The sequence below is a fragment of the Pseudochaenichthys georgianus genome, chromosome 16, assembly GCF_902827115.2.
Source record: "Pseudochaenichthys georgianus chromosome 16, fPseGeo1.2, whole genome shotgun sequence".
Classification (NCBI taxonomy): Eukaryota; Metazoa; Chordata; class Actinopteri; order Perciformes; family Channichthyidae; genus Pseudochaenichthys; species Pseudochaenichthys georgianus.
In genome coordinates this window covers 30,755,002-30,771,648 of record NC_047518.2, presented here as the reverse complement: position 1 = coordinate 30,771,648, position 16,647 = coordinate 30,755,002, and the positions used below count along the sequence as shown (strand labels likewise).

General features: G+C 39.6%; 1 protein-coding gene across 1 annotated transcript in view; it reads right to left on the bottom strand.

Moving 5' to 3' along the window:
* dgkb (diacylglycerol kinase, beta) overlaps positions 1-16,647 on the bottom strand; it is a 64,968-nt gene that overhangs the window by 27,738 nt on the left and 20,583 nt on the right. The window contains exons 11-20 of the mRNA XM_034103498.2: positions 16,385-16,473; positions 15,941-16,057; positions 15,568-15,666; positions 14,806-14,907; positions 12,601-12,674; positions 11,942-12,016; positions 8,646-8,731; positions 7,166-7,255; positions 6,380-6,540; positions 534-598 (exon numbers count right to left, since the gene is read on the bottom strand). Of these exons, the coding sequence (XP_033959389.1) occupies positions 534-598; positions 6,380-6,540; positions 7,166-7,255; positions 8,646-8,731; positions 11,942-12,016; positions 12,601-12,674; positions 14,806-14,907; positions 15,568-15,666; positions 15,941-16,057; positions 16,385-16,473 (958 nt within the window). The remainder of the gene's footprint in view (positions 1-533; positions 599-6,379; positions 6,541-7,165; positions 7,256-8,645; positions 8,732-11,941; positions 12,017-12,600; positions 12,675-14,805; positions 14,908-15,567; positions 15,667-15,940; positions 16,058-16,384; positions 16,474-16,647) is intronic.

The following is a 16,647-nucleotide window of genomic DNA, read 5'->3' as shown; positions in this document are numbered from 1 at the left end:
AACTATAGATCCTACATATCGACTGGACGTGGATTCTAAGAGTACAATATATACTTCTCGCTAGAAATCTAATCATAAAGCGTTTTAATGGCCAAACTATCCTACAATTTAGGATTTTGAGGGTTATTTGTGAATAAACAACCCTCTGTAACGTTTGCATTCAACGGGAGCACTCGAGGCCGACAACTTTAAAACGTAATTATAGGTCGTATTAAGCGCTTGAACAAACGACATATTTGGTCGTACTGTATGAGTTGGAGGACTTGTTGGGAGAGATAGTCATCATTGAAAGGAATTTGCAAAGCCCATTGAAATGTTTAGATCATTGTTGAAAACAAATGCAGCCGTTGTAACAGCCTGATAATGTAATCAGGCTGCTATTCATAGCATTAACCGTCTGAATTAGTGTTAACTCGTATTGCAGTATCTTATGGTTTTATGAGGACAGAACAGTTTGGAGCCTCTGGGATAATATATTACATTGTCTTTACTGAACAAAAACATTTCAAATAAACCGTCAGCCACAAACTTACCTGCTGTTGAATTTCTCTGGATGCTTTTCCCTCATAACATGGAAACGATGTGCGATTGAGGCATCCTGAAAGAAAGAAAGACATTTAATTTCAGCGACTGCAAATAATGTTGAGTTTGTTGCAGGGGATTTTCTTCTCCTCAAACTTAAATGTCACCTATTATTCTGTTTTTCATCAATATATTATGGGTCTCAGATATATACAAAAAAATGCTCTGAAGTGTTCGGCTCCAAATACCAAACAGATCACCCATAAACCCCTCTGTTTCAAAAGTGCTGATTCTCTGTCTGTTACTTTAGATGAAAATAAGGGACCACTCCCCACGCCCCTCTGATTAAAAAGAACACAATGTGCTCTAGGAGGAGATTCAGGTGATAAGGTGTGTGTGTGTGTGTGGGGGGGGGGGGGGGGGGGGGGGGGGGTGCAAACAAATCGTTATGACATCATAAAGTGGCCAAAATCTGATCATTGATATAAATGGATCAGGACAAAAAGAGAGAGAATATTTTTTCCTGAAACTTCCAGAATCTCTTTCCACAGAGGGGACACATGTTTATGTTTAAAATACATGACAAAGTGGATTTTGCGTAATAGGTCCCCTCCTTGCTCAAAATATTATACATCCTTTTACACTTAACAAATATGATGTTTAATTATTCTGTGACTAACTACAGTATATCCTTCCGGCATTTAAAGATGCTCACATGGAAAGCAACTAAACAGCCACAGCAGAAGTGTAACTGCCTTTGAATCCTATGCAACTTCTTCCTCATTAACCAACTTTCTAGAGTTCTCAAACAGCACGGTTACACCTTGCGTGTCCCTTGTGTATGTTTCTATATGATGGAAGAAGCAGTGTGCAGGAGGTGGCAGCGGGGTTGAACCTGGGATGGAGGGGTATTGACAGAAACTCTGATGAACAGCACGCTGTCTCCACACAGGCTAATTAATTAAACACACATTGGGAGTAATCACAGCTCCCAGCTAACCTACAGGATGCTGCCGACACCACGGCAACCAAGTTGTTTTCTCTCTCCCTTCCTCCACCTCCTCTCCTCTCTCTTCGTGTCACTCTCGACCTTCCTCTCACCCTTTCCTGACTCACCCCGCCCCCAGTCTCTCTCTCTCTGTGACCTGGGGCTCAGGGTGGAGCCTCATTGGAGCTCTTGGTGTGACTGTGAAACAGTTCATGTTACATATGTTAGTGTGGTGTGACTGACAGAGACGCTCCACCAGAGTATTAACACCATCTCAGTCTGGCAAGAGTGTTATCCAGTTTTTAAGTGAGAACTTACACAATAATAGTATGTTTAAGGTAAACCTATATGATGTCGTTTTTTAGAAGACACTTTTTTTACTATGCATTTTTGTGTTTTTTAGGCATGCGTTTTGTGTCTGACCATTTCTGCTGCCTCAAAAGCCACATTTTGGAGGAAAATCTTTCGTCGTAATTTATCCAGATTTAGTTGGTCTTAAATACGATCAGATAATAGATCACTTTGTGCAAAGGGTATATTTAGATGTCTACAGTATATCAAATTGTGAAAAATGTCAAATCAAAATGCAACTTGATTATGAATGAAGTTATCAATATATCGAGTGATCAGATATTATTATTATTATTATAAATCCCCATGTTATTACCAGATGTTATTTTGCCAAATGAACACGACAGATATGAAGTATTAGTTAAGCATTATAATGAGCAATGTTGTAATAATTTATATTTTTTGAAAGTTTTACTAATTATGATTCTGCTTTGATTAAAGTAATTGTTTTCAATAATTAATAATTACATATTGAACTTCTGCCTGAGTAGTAACTTATTATTATATAATAAGAAATACAATCCTTTGAACAAAGTGTTTAATGTAAATAAGTAGTGTACATGAAAACTGAATATATTTGACATCAATAAAGTATGGAGGGAACTTTTGTCAACAGATTGTGAAGTCTCAAGTAATGAAGTACAAAGGCATGCAGACATTTTCTTTAATTTACACTTCTAAGCCAGTGTGAGAAGGAACATGCTGGCAAGGCCTTCACGAACAACCGACCAAACTTTGAAAAACTTGTGCGGCTCTGAAAACATCTCAGGAAAGAGTCAGAGAAAGTTGCTGTAAACTTTCTGAATTGGTTCCTCTCTCGCACTCCCTCCCCTCCACTGAAGCAATCTGTTTTGACCCACTCCATTTTTGAGTGGCACTATTGAAACAGCACCTACAGGGAGGACCCCCTGCTAGCTCTCAGTACAGAAATGTAGGAGAAGCCAAAAAAGAACAAAATCAATGGAGCTTCTCTTGATGTCTCTTCAAGACGCTGTAAGCAGAAGACCAAAAGAATCCTTCAAGATCCCCGCAGACTCGCCTCACGCTTCCAACGCCAGCCAGAAAGGTGAGATGATGGATATATCTGAGAGACTGTAACTTGATTTTCTTACAAACAGGACAATAGCTGCAAGAAAGGGAGCAAAAGCAAGAAGAGGTTGTCTCCCCTTTGGTTTGGGCTCTATTATCTGAGATCTGTACAAGTGGAGCTGTGGCTTTTGCAACAGTAAACAGCGATTTCAAGCAGCTACCAGTGGACGAAGCCCTTTGTCGTCCTACATCCATGCAGCTTTGTGTGCTTTCAGTGGAAACACTTTAAAACAAACCAGCAACACTGCCTTGTAGTTAAGAATCAACATCACAAAGAATATTTGAATACACAATATTGTTTTTGTATATCTGTCTAAATTGTATGATTATATATCAAAACATTGTTGATATGCAAAAATATATATATATATATATATATATATATATATATGAAATATACTTTAATAAGAAATACTTTTTTCCACATTTAAAAACAGAACTTTATTTTTTAATTCCCACCACTATTTCATTACAAAAAAAGCATAATTTTGAGCAACTTTTTGTTTTTTCTACTGCACAGGTTAAATGTGTCACCCATTTTATTAGGTGTAGTTTAACAGATGTTTCAATAATGTTTAATATCAATATTAATTTACAGTATTTATTTATTTTTACGAGAAGATGTTTCTACTTATTTAGTTAGAAACATTGTTGCTTTTGGATAAAAAGGCTCTATTTTTAGACCGTTTATGTTGCTTTACCATCTGCCATTGAAAATGTGCTCCTGAAAATCTGTCGATGAAGCTTATAGGACGTAATTGAGAGCTCAGGAATAGCTACTAACTGTAGATTGTGGTGAGTATTAAGTGATGTTTACAAGGTCGAATAATTCATTTTACACGTTTAAACCAACAGGGATGAAAGGCCTAATCTGCTAATCAAGATCATGCGATATGATTTAACTCTAAACATCTACTAAATGGACATTGTGTTCAACTACTATATACATCTTAAGACATTGTTAAAAATAAAATGTGCGAGTTAATCCCACCAACACACGTCGGACACATTCACATGGTGCAGCCTTGACCCCCTCGCGGCAGTAGGACATCGTCAGCTCACTCACTCGCTCTCTCCCTCTAGCTGCCCTCAAATAATTACCAATGTAAAAATCTGGCACCCAAATTAATACAGGACATGTGTAATGTCCTCTCATAGCTCAAAGTTTAGTCCAATTATGAGTGGGCCCCAGCAGTTTGATGTGCCTTTCACCACGGGGGAGAGTAATGGCTTTGACAGGAGCGCCAGGGTCATTAAGGCGACTGACTGCATTATGGTAGGGGAGCGGGCGCAGTGATTAGTTCTGTCTCTCACCCCTGGCCCTGATTGAGATCATTACACTTCACGTCACTTCCACATCCTCCCAAAGCGATGGCCAACATTAATTCTCAATCCAACTGGGCCCTGGCAGTAGGGTACGTTGAAGGGATTTACAAAAAAAAAGATGGTTCTCCTTTTTTTGGAAGAATCACCTGAAAATGACCTGAGATGGACAATAATTCGGTTTGTTTGTCAGCTGCTGACACTTATTATTTGAGAGGGATGAGAGCAAATTCAAAGTCATAAGGAACTTCTCTTTAAATGACTTCAAGGTGTTGACACTCTGCTGCTGATCTTTTGATTTCTACATTTTTATTACAGAAACAATCTACTCTTCATCTGCATAATCTCTGAGGTAATTATTAGCTTGACTTGTCGCGTAATCTTTATTATAATTTGAGTTGTTTTCATTCGCACGGAAAGCAAAAAATGCAAAAATGTGTCACAAAATATGATATCACACTCAAACCCATAGAGAGCTCAGTCTTTTTAATCCCCCGACAAACAACTTCATTTGTCATCATCACGCCTGCTGGGTGCTAATCCCTCTAACAGAGGAGAGAGACAATATGGCTTATAATCACTTTATGAACCAAGCACGCCAAAGCTGCTGTCTTTGGTTCAGCAACACAGAATCAACCGGTCCCACTAAAACACACACTTGCAGTTGTTTTTAGGGTTCTGTAGCTTAAGTTAACGGCGTGAATGACTTTTATAAGAAAGGATGACATGTTTTGTCCATGAGTACTCATTGAATCAATGCATTTCTTTACTCGTCTTCTCTTTATCCAAAACCTTGCCACCAGACTCTGATCCCGATCCATCCATTTGTAACCTGAAAGTGTTGAATTTCATGTACTGCAAAGCAATGCAAACATCAATTTCTGCAAAGTATGTTTTTCTTACACTTGTGTTTGAAGCTGGATTTTTGCTAGAACATCCCCTACAGTATATTCTCTCACAATGTTCACAAGACCTGTCCCTTAATATCCTCTAACATCGTCATTAGAGGCACAGGCTGGACGTGTTATTCAACTAACATTTGTAAGGCCATGCATCACTTATGTCCCTGCCACAGTCTGCACACATCTCACAACACAGAGTGGCTCCCTCCTCTGCCACCTGCAAATGTCAATTACCATATTTCCCCCTGACATTTATCAGTAATGGCTAACATGAGCTACGTGAAATAAGCGTCATTATGTTGGAGATGGACAGAGGGGGTGCGTAACCCATGCAAAGACACAACAAGGCTTGTTTGTCAATCAGAGCTGGATGAGGCTTGAGCACATCCTAATAAAGGCCTAACCACATTGTAATCAAAAACAAATGGATGAATGATTATGCTGCTCCTGCAGAAAGTGTGTTTAAAAAAAAGAATCGACTCGATCCTTAATAATATAACAAAGCATCTTATTGTTAGTGCGTCCTTTATTTATTTCTGTATTTTGGTTAAGCTGTTTACTGGCACCTCTGCTTTTCTGTGACTGAGACTCTTTGTTGCAATCAAACTTAAGTTGGGTGTGAAAGGTTTGAAAAGTTGCCATGTGCTTCCTCCAACAGCAGAGCAAAGTGTGCCACCACTGTAACTCACAGCCAAGTACGTTTTTCTCTTTGTGAGGTGTTGATTGGTCAATGTGGTTGGAGCATTTTGAGTCATCTTTATACATCTGATACCGGCCTGCTTTAAAATATCCTTTACATCAACTACATAATGTTTAGGCAACTATAAATAATGTATAGTGTATGTGTATCTGTAAATATGATGCAGGAAACAAAACAATGCAGTGTCTGTCAAAATTAAATCCTATTTTTCTGATACTCAGGACTTGCATTAGTTGTGGCCCTTGACTCAAAACATAATTAATTACATGTTGTCTATAAATCTATTAGACATCCCATCCATTCGCACTCTTTTTTCCAAATCTGTGATTTTTGTATGGTTAAGTGTCAAGACAAGCCAAACTAATGAACCATGTATCTAATAATTGTGAAATGGAATGGAGCTGTTTGATTTTTAAATGCGTCAACCCAAGACCTTTTAATATACATAGAACTTAAGATTCATGTTTACTTGTTCCTGTATGTCATGAATATTGTCCGACTCACCACTCCGATGGAGAAGTAGTTGTTGACGATACTGTAAGGCACCGGGTCCCCTCGCTCCTCTTTGTCCGTGGGCGTGACGTCAATCTTCCAGCGGTCCAGCATCAACTCCGAGCTGTTCTCAATGTCCCGCATTATCTTCAGGAGGCTTTCGCCCTCATAGCCTCGGGAACACAAACCATAAGTGTGTTAAAGTGTGTTAAATGTGTTGAGAAACACATTGTGAAACTTTCCTGATGGTTTTAGGCGCAACTTACATTGTGAATATACATTTTTTATTTTTAATAAATAAGAAACAGAGTTCCTATACACTTTTAAAGCTCTATTATTAAAAAGTGATAGATTTTGTCATTAAAACTAAGACTGTTTCTGATGTATAATAGAATACAGGAAGGTGTTTAAATGTAATGAAAACAAATGTGGGCTTTAAAAATGTATCTCATGAACCAATGTGTTTTTCAGTCTAGGTTCCACTTGTGAGTGGGAAACCCTTCATAGTGTACTTTATTCAATATTTTGTGTTAATAATTACTTAATCAATCTTAGTCCATGTTGATAAATCAATTAATCATGTGAGTTCGTTACTACGTTTCAGTTTCCCAAATGTGAAAATATGGCGTTTGCTATTGTCTTAGAAGTTTAGTTTCAAATCATACATTTCTTAAAACGTTGTTAATGATAATTATAATAACAATTCAGGGTTAAATTATAGTAGTCTCTCACTATGAATGTAATAAGAGGAATTAAGGCAATGTATTTCAGTGCAATGTATCTATTTCCTGTCAGTACCTCCTCCCCATCGCAGACACCTCGCCAGGTCGTTGCCCGTGCCAAGAGGAAGTATACACACGGGGGGGTTCCTGTCCAGGTTGGCCTTATCTGGGGGAGCGGGACAAATATTACAACATGATGCGAAATGAGGCCAAACCAAGAAAACAAACTCACTGCAAAGACTTGCAAAGACAGAACCAAATCCATTTTGCGGCAGTCAATATGAGCGTTGTCCAGTCTATTCCAGGAGGCCATTATTACCTCTCTTTGTTTTGATTGATAAAAAATTGAGGCAATTTTTCAGAGCAAAAACAAGTCACACGTCTTCAGAACCCAATATAGGAGGGATGGTGTGTTCTTCCTACACAAATGATGACTTGTATGTTGTTTTCAAACTCACGTAATCATGCCATTTACCACCCTTGAATACATAGGCTCGGACGTAATGAAAGTGTTTCGATACCAACCATAAAGTACGCTTTATAATTTCAGCCAGAACAGCAAGAGCTGCTGCCTTAGAAAACTAATAAAAACACATTATATTTTTCTAAAAAAGGAAATTGAGTGTTTAAGTTCTTGTGTGTCGAGAGTAGGGTTGCAAAGGGGCTGAAAGTTTCCAGTAAATTTCCGGAAAGTTGCCATGGGAAGTTAAGCTGCGGGAATTTTGGAAATATTCGATGCAAAATTAAACAAAAAAACATTTTTTAAATTATTTTTCTTTTAAGTAGAACAGAGCAAGTTTTGATTGTTTTATTGAACAATTATTTGTTTCATTGAAGAACGAAAACAGGAATGTTGAGTTAAATATTACTCATCCCCCCAACCCCACTCATTAAAAAATGAACAAAAATGCACCTCCCATCCAAAAATCCCCACCAAGTCCCATTCAAAATGTTAAATGAAAAGAGCCCTTCTCCCTCCAAGTCCCATTAAACATGCAAATCTTCCTTCCAGAAATCCTCTGCATTTTTGCTAAACCCTTTCAGTCAACAGGCTCTTCCTGGGCCTCATCAACATCACACTCTGAGTCTTCCTCTTCAGTGTCACTGTCCAGCCTTGTTGAGGATGGCTCTGTGTCCGGCTCAGACAGCCTTAGGTTTGCCCGAATGCCAACCAGTTTTTCTACTCTCACATTTGTGAGCCTGTTGCGAACCTTTGTGTGGTCTCAATAGCCATGCAGCAAGCAGTGTGCTATGGCATGGATATTCAAGTGTACTTGAATGGCATCTGTTTGTTTTAGTCAAGATTATGCTAAAATTGACTTTCCCCAACTATATTTAAGTTCCCTCTGAAGAGCCAACCTTCAATTTTGAAAATTCCCATAAATTCCCGTTTATTCCCGTGGAAAGTTTCCATCTTTGAAAATGCCCGGAATTTTGCAGCCCTAGTAGAGAAGAGTTTGTAATCTGTGTGATATAATTGATAGTAGCAGATTGTTGATATTGTTGTGATGACATAAAGTCATAAAGTATTATAAAATATATCATGTATTCTGTACCTATAAAGTCGAGGATCCATCCCACAGTGCCGTCTCCTCCGCAGGCCAGCACTCTGAAATCAGGAACATCTCTGAAGAAGTTCAGCCTGCAAAAAAACGATTGTGCATTACGTTTGTTCTCCACTTTGGATTTTCCACTGTTATTGTATATTTAAAAATCTTATTGGAGAACTTATCTAGCTAGAAATGTTTTGAGGTGTATTCTTATACATGTTGTACTTCCGAAAATTAACCCCAAAATATATTGTATTAAAACTGATATAAGGTTGAAGTGCTTTCCCATTCCGTTTTGTTCACATTGACTTTACTTCCTCCTTTTTCTGTTTGTAAAAACTAATAATAAAACAAATGTTTGTAGGAAATAACTCTACAGTATATAAAAGCATTGTTTTTACACCAAATAGCAGAATTATGTTATATGAACAACTACATTATCAAGTGGTTTCTTAAAAGTGTGTTGATTATGTTGCCTCTTGAACAAACTTGTATTACAGACATGTAATTAGACTTTGAGGATGGCAAATGGCAGTCCTGATTCCGGTGCAAAGTGAAAAAAGTGATGCTCTAAAAAAGGCACTAAACGTCACTTCGCTTCATGACATTATTCTGTTTTGTACTTGGCATTCCTTTTCAAGAAATAAACAGAATATGAGATTGCAGAGTCCTTCATTTTGATCTGCTCTAAAAAAGGTGTTGAAGGCTAATGACAAAGATCAGCTTTTCTCTCATCACTGAAAAAATAAAATGTTAAGTGTTAAGAGATCTGTGTGCAGATCAGGAGCATATATTTGAGCCTACTGCCACTGCTTCACTGCAAACCCCCTCTAATTCCACAAAATAACACATGTCGCATTGACAATTATTCATTCGGTGAGTTAGCCTGCCTGTTCGAGGGCTAATTGGATCATGACAGGCAATGTTCAGTCCAACTTCTTCCGTTCCTTCACAATAACAAAGCCCTAACTGAATGAGCCAGCCTCTGAGCCTCGTATGGCGGGTAAATGATTCGCTCAATTACTCTCCAACTGGGACCACAACCACATTAGACGCAAAACAGAAGGCCGTGAACATGAAAGGCAACTTTGGGGATATTTAAATACCAAGAAACAAACACTTAATTTGCTATAATTGCATTAGTGAGGCAGCTAATTGACAACAGTGCGTGCGGCTGCTTCGACCTGCAGTGTCCAACGGTGACCGGTCACCTCTCTAATGTGTGCGGCGGTGCGTACACTTGACTAAATGTTAACAAGGTTACAGCGGGGTAAGGTCATCTGGAATGTTGTCAGCTCTGAGGAGAAGCTCTGGGATTGATCTGCAGACAGCAGAAGGGATGCAGGTGATGTTTCAGGGAACGCGCAGGGACACCAAGAGGAGAGAGACAAAACAGTGAACACAAGGTCGGCCACAAGAACTTGCAGCTTCGTTGGCACAATCTGTGGCATGGGATTTGTGCACCCTGCCTGTATCGCTGTGAATTTATTTTTTATGAGCCGTTCTGAGATCTAATCAAAGCCAAACAACGTGGCGGCACGGCGGAGAGACATTCCTGTATGTTAGGTGCCACCAAAGTGTCGAAGGAGCCTTTTGCATGTAAATGATCCATTCATTTTCCTAATCACAAATGTGAACCATAGGAAACCTGACGCTGGCCGCAGCTCCAGCCTGCGGAGAGCTCCTCGTCTGTATGCATGATCACATGTGGTATGGTGAGAGTTTCACCCCTCTCTATCCGTCACTCAGCTGTGTCACCGGCTCTCCCTTCACATACGGCTTATGCATATGGAGCCGCCGCTCGTCTGAGGCTACAGCATGATGCTGTCGTCTCCAGGTTTTGTTATGTGTGAACTCACCTCATTTGTGTCTGTGCTGTGTGAGGGAAGCGAGTAAAAAGGTGTAATGATAAAGGGTCTCTCTTGCATGAGATTGTGGTTATTAAATGTGAGCAACAACAGCCTGTTTGTAAACAGAAGTTCATTAGCAGATACTGTATGATATGATGTCTTTCCTTTTTTCTATTTCGATGTTTACAACAATTCACGTCATAATAAAGCATTTAGAAATGCAACTTTATGGTAGCAGGATTGTATTTTCCTTTGAAATATTCCTATTTTAAGGTTATGTTTTTAATTTAAACCATATTTCTTGCAGTGCATTGCTTTTCTTTTGCGTCTTTTGAAATAAAACAAACTAAATGGGTTTTTTACTTTACTCAAGAATTGAGGATGTTATGCTTCCATATAATTCGACTCCAGTACGATTAACAGTCACTTTTATCACTCTTGAATAGGCAGTATTTAAGGGGTACATTTACAACGCTACATTCATCTAGTAGAACTGCTACTTTTAGTTAAAGTGGACCTATCATGCTATATTTGAAAAATATATAGTAGGGCCATAACTATACAAAATGTCTGGTATTTTGAAAAAAAAACTTCACAAACAGTTCACCCATTGTAGCCATGCCTCATACTGCTCAAACCCCTCTTTTGCAGCCCTGTTAGAGAAACGCGGATCTTGGGTCCTTAGCTTGAAAAAAAAGAAAGAAGAGGAGGCAGAGCTAATGCCTGATCAGAATTCTACCGGAGATAAAGTTAAATTTGGTTGTGATAAAACGTCATCCTGTTCTAAACCACGTCAAGGATTATTTCTGAAACAATATGGAGCGCAAATGCTTTTTCTCTTGCAGGTTTATCACAAGGCGAGTTCTTTTTTTATTTCCTGCTTTTTAAAAACACATGTGCTCTACAGTACAGGTTAGCTCTGAGTGTTAGCGAGGCTTGCTAATGTGAAAAAAGATGAGATTACGTCCAAAACACGTCAGGCATTGTTTCTGATAGCAACTTTCTGTGGGTCCGCCGACGTCACAGCGGATGGAAACGTCACAGCGGATGGAAACGTCACAGCGGATGGAAACGTCACAGCGGATGGAAACGTCACAGCGGATGGAAACGTCACAGCGGATGGAAATCTGTATCCGCTCGTTGTACACCCGTTTTTAAAAGATTTGGGTATGGAGGAAAAGAGAGAGGGTTTTATTTTCTGACGCTGCGTGAGTTCCCCGACGCACACATATTTATGTATAAAAGACATCACAAAGTGCATTTTGCATGATAGGTCCCCTTTAAGTTACCTTCTTCCACCACTCTTTAATAAACAGGGGGAATTTGAACAGCAAGCAAAAACAGTTTAATGTATATATGTGCATTTAACTGTTGTTTTAAGACAGGCTTGAAAAATAAATTAATAATATAATTTAGTGATCTACCCTCGTTTGAATATACTGTACAACATACCCTGGCATGGGTCCATTCTTGGCCAGGTTGTACACTTGTCTCGGGTTCAGAAGATACTGGAACTTTCTGTATATCCTAAAAGAGTGAATATGCCGAGAGATTAGAAAACATCGAGATGACAGAGACACAATGCAATCATTTGTTTCAAACATCCCAGATAACAACTACAAAATGTGGATTAGGTGTAAAATGGTGTCCTGTAAATGCCGACGCAGGCCGGCGTCCAATCAGATCGTAATAAGGCAGTGGACTGGGCAGCAGGGTGGGACATACCCAAAGTCCCCTTGAGGAGAAATCATTAGAAAGACTAATTCATTTTAATTTCAATTTCATTATATCAACTGGCTGAAGTCATATTTTGATCTCATAATTTAAACAAATGAGGGCCGGCGTAATAAGTAGTGAGTGAATATGTTTCAGTAATAATCCAATTAGCCTTGGGTTAAAGAAGGGGGACCAGTCAGGGAGGTGACAGTGAGGAGGGCGTGGAGAGCCGACGGTGAAGGCGGCCGGCGCTTTAGGTTAGTGGTATTGTGTTTTTATTTGACTAAGTAAGCCTAAAGCACTTGGCAGCCAGAGGCCATGCAGCCTCCCTCTGCGGCTGAGGAGCGGGGCTTCAGAGGCCTCTTGTAGCATGTTGAGACAGATTGTGTACTTACCTCTCTCCCTGCTTCCCTCCGCTTTTTGGATTGACAAACACTAGCAGAGGATGAGTGCCCTCTATTGTTGTGATCTGAAAGGGAGATGTCAAAACAAACCGTTGGTGTTTGGAGACTGCAGGATGCTTCACAGGAATTCACTTTCAAGCCATATCCCTCAGACGTTTTATCGAGTATATACTGCACATCCAAGCAATGCCAGTCATCTGTTTTATTTCATAGTTTTCCAGTTTCATTCCAGAGGAGCACAAGTGGTACCTGGATACGGCAAAGTCAGGCCGCTAACCGATTCTTCGCCTGAGTCCAAATGAAATCGTGTGTTAATTATAATATCCAATTATAAAAGGAGAACAATGATGAAGCCCCAAAAAATGTATTTCTAAGGCAAAATAAATCACATAAATGTTCCTTTTATGTTGAGTTTTGGTCAGATGATGTTAAGGATCCCATGAAAAGAATCGAAGCAACAATGTATTAGTCCACATGTCAATAATTTACTACAGTGTCTGTGGCACACAGCCCGAAGCTCTATCCTTCTAGAAGTCACATATCAGTAAAACAAGTTCACAAATATCAGGTTTCTTTTTTTAAAAGGCTCAGAAATGTCCTGAAACAGCAGAGCACTGTCACTTTTAGGAATTTAAGCTCAACTAGAGTTAAAATGTGTTTTTGGACAACAACAAAAAGCTCTATGCCATGCAGTATAGGTAAAAGATTGTTCAGACTTTGGATACACAGACACAACTTTTATTACTGCCGTTTGTTGATATTGCACATTTTCTGCAAATCATTTCTTAGAGGTTATGAAGGCAGGTAATATGAGATGCCAGGTATCAGGTTTAAGCAGACAGCCATGGATATACAGTACAGTAAAACAACCCATCTTTCTCTCAGCTAATCAATACTCTCAACTGGATAAATCATGATTCACAATTCAGTCTTAGTAGTTATCTGTCACTGCTTCCTAATTGGCAGGGCAGTTTGTCTGGTGTCACGTGGGGGGGGGGGGGGGGGTTCTCTGAGCGGTAGTGAGACTGTGGACAGACAGAGCCCAAACTCACAAATCGCCACATAAACAAGCTCTAATCCAGCGGCCCTGTTTGGATCGCTCCTCGTGCAGTTAGTCTGCGACAACTCGCCCGTGCTCTCCCTGACACAGATTAAGCGCTTAACTCCCCCTGTCTGCTATCCCAGCAGGCCGAGGGTGAATTAATGAGCTCCCTGTCCAGTCCAGAGTGATCCATTACTTCCTGTAATTATAAATAATAATCTTGATTATTATGCTGGTTAGCCAGAGAGAGGCATAGATGGATGTGCCTGGGATATGATTCATCATATTTCTCTCCCAGCCACACGTAGACGAGCAGTCGCCACGGACAGCGGCAGGTTTCCATCGCCTGCCCACTGCTGATAGATATTAGAGAGGATCGGAGCGGACTGAGCTCTGCTGTTTAATACTGAGTCCCAGCAGCGCCTGCAGAGCATCCCATCATTGGTCCCAAGACCAACTGCAGAGGTTATTGTTAAAACAATATGGGTCTGTCTATTTTCAAATAAATGTCTTTCTTCATATAATTGTTCAGACTGATGGGCTATAACTGGTGCAGCATGCAGCAGCAACTTCACAATAAATCCACCAAGATATATCAGATCAATCAGATATTGGTAAAGGTTCCACAGTTTAGTCTTGGGACAAACCGTGGAACAGGCTTTTACTGTTTTAGGAACAAATTCTTCCTTATTACACCAGCTGTGATATGTTTGACTCAAGGACCTTCTTTGCACCGGTTAAGCTCCCTGTTGCTCTTATTTTAAGTTACATTATTTACTTTTTATGTCTAACTACTGAAGTTGTGACTAATTTTACTACTTCTGCTTCCGGTATAAATGACTAAGGGATCAAAAGGCATAGTCTTGTGATGATCTGAAAGAAATACATCCAGGCTGTAGAATAACTCTGGAAATAAATTGATATTTTACATCTTAAAGTTAGAAAAATTGTAAAAGTATGTAACTAATGTAAAATCGGGAAATATTTTCCCATCACAGCGAAACCTTATTTTTGCTGAAATCAATATGTAAAAGGAGATTTAGATCGATATAGGATAGATACAATAAAAGTCATCTATGTGTATTGCAGTATGGTGCAGATAAATTGTGTCAATGTGAAAACACTACACAGAGCGGAGGGCAGAAAGCTCTCACCTGCAGTCCTTGGCCGTCCACAGTGACGGAGTTGGCTCTCTGCATCTTCCCCCGGCTCGACAGACTGCACCGGGAGTCCTTCCTCAGCGTCGACTGCCTTTCCTGAGGTCAAAGGTCAAACAGAGAGGATCCAAAAAGATGTGTCCAATGTTATGATGTCGTAAAAAATAAAATATATTATGTATCCTCTCTCCAACTGAAATGAATTCATGGCAAAATAAATAAGACTTTCCAACAGCATTTAGACCATCGTTTTGAAATGTAAATACAAAACAAGGTCAAAAGGTCGTTTTTATTAGTTTAGTTCATTATCAGATGTTGATATTCAGAGATTGTTTCTCTCTTTCTATATACAACTAGCATAAATTCAATTAATATTATAGAATCCGATAAATTACAAAGATGATTTGTCAAGCCTTTAAAGGAGAGTTTGGCTGTTGCCCTGATTGGAGCTGCAATTGTATCCGTTTTAAAAATAATTTTAACATTTTATTTTACAGCTGGCAACTATGAATAGCAGTCAAAATGACCACACAAAGTGAATAATCTATGTTTTAGAGATATTTAATGAGAAATGTAGGTTACAATATTTTCCCCTGAAATGGTTTTGAAACATCTTGGAAATAATCTCGTAAAATCCGTCTTTCAGAGCTCAGTGGGAGAACCCAGGTTGATGATTGCATCCTCAGAAAACAACAGTGTCAAACAAGGTTATCCTCTCTCTGCCACGGGACCGCTGACCAGCGAGCAGAGAAGTCTTACCAGGACGACGGGGCAGATTGAATTCGGGGGCAGGATGTGATCCTTCAGGGGTCCGCAGTCACACTCAGGTTTCACATGGGAGGCACACTTGTTATGGAGCTGGAGGAGGTGGCAGTTGTTATTAACAGCAAACGTGTGTCAATAACAAAACATGTGTACATGTTCAGATATATGCTCAGGATTTATTTGCATTATTTGTGTCAATGCTTCTGTTTCTATTTTTCTATTAACTTGCAACAAACAAGTGTTTTCTGGGTGTAAATTGGTGGAATGACTTGTGAGGTATCAGAGGTGCTAAAACAAAACCCTAAAAAACAAGAAGCAGTGGGAATATAATGAGGAGGTGGCTGCCTCTCCTCAGGTGGTGGCTTACCGTGATTTGACACCACACACAGTGGAGCCCAGTCAGGCCCTGGTAACACTTAACGGTTTTGTGACACTTGTCACACTTGGTGGGGCAGTTCCCTTCCACCCAGAAATGATGCATTACCTGCGGAAAGCGGGAGAGACAGAAGGAGTGAGAAAAGAAACATGGTGCAGAAAAACAAGATGTTGTATACAAGTGACAACAATTAAAGAAAGCAAGAAGGAAAGTAAACAAGGAAGAAGGAAAGAGAAAAAACCCAGCAGAGAATCAGAAAGGCCAAACAAATGATGCCATCTGTGTCTTTAAACTATGCTTGTCCTGGTAATTAGAAATGCTAAGTAGCAGATCGAGTTTTAATTCCCATTAGAAGAAAAGAAGCCCTCATCCAAAGCCCCGTGGAGCATCGCTGATCCAAGCGTGCCGATTGGTAAACACTCCAATTGGACGCACCTCTGTGTTTTTCTTGGACTTGACATAGGTTTTGATGCAAGACGGAGGAGCGCGAGCCACACAGCGCTCATGCACTGTGTATTTGCAGACTGGGGAAGAAAGGAGAACAATGAAATGCAATGTAAGACTTTCAACTAGGAAAAGACACAAAACAGAAGGGAAACCACATTTTCATACAGTTTGAAATGATATACACCAAGGTTTGAGTGATGTGTTTCTTTAGCCACTATAAACACAAGCTGGCTTTATTCACACGACTGTCT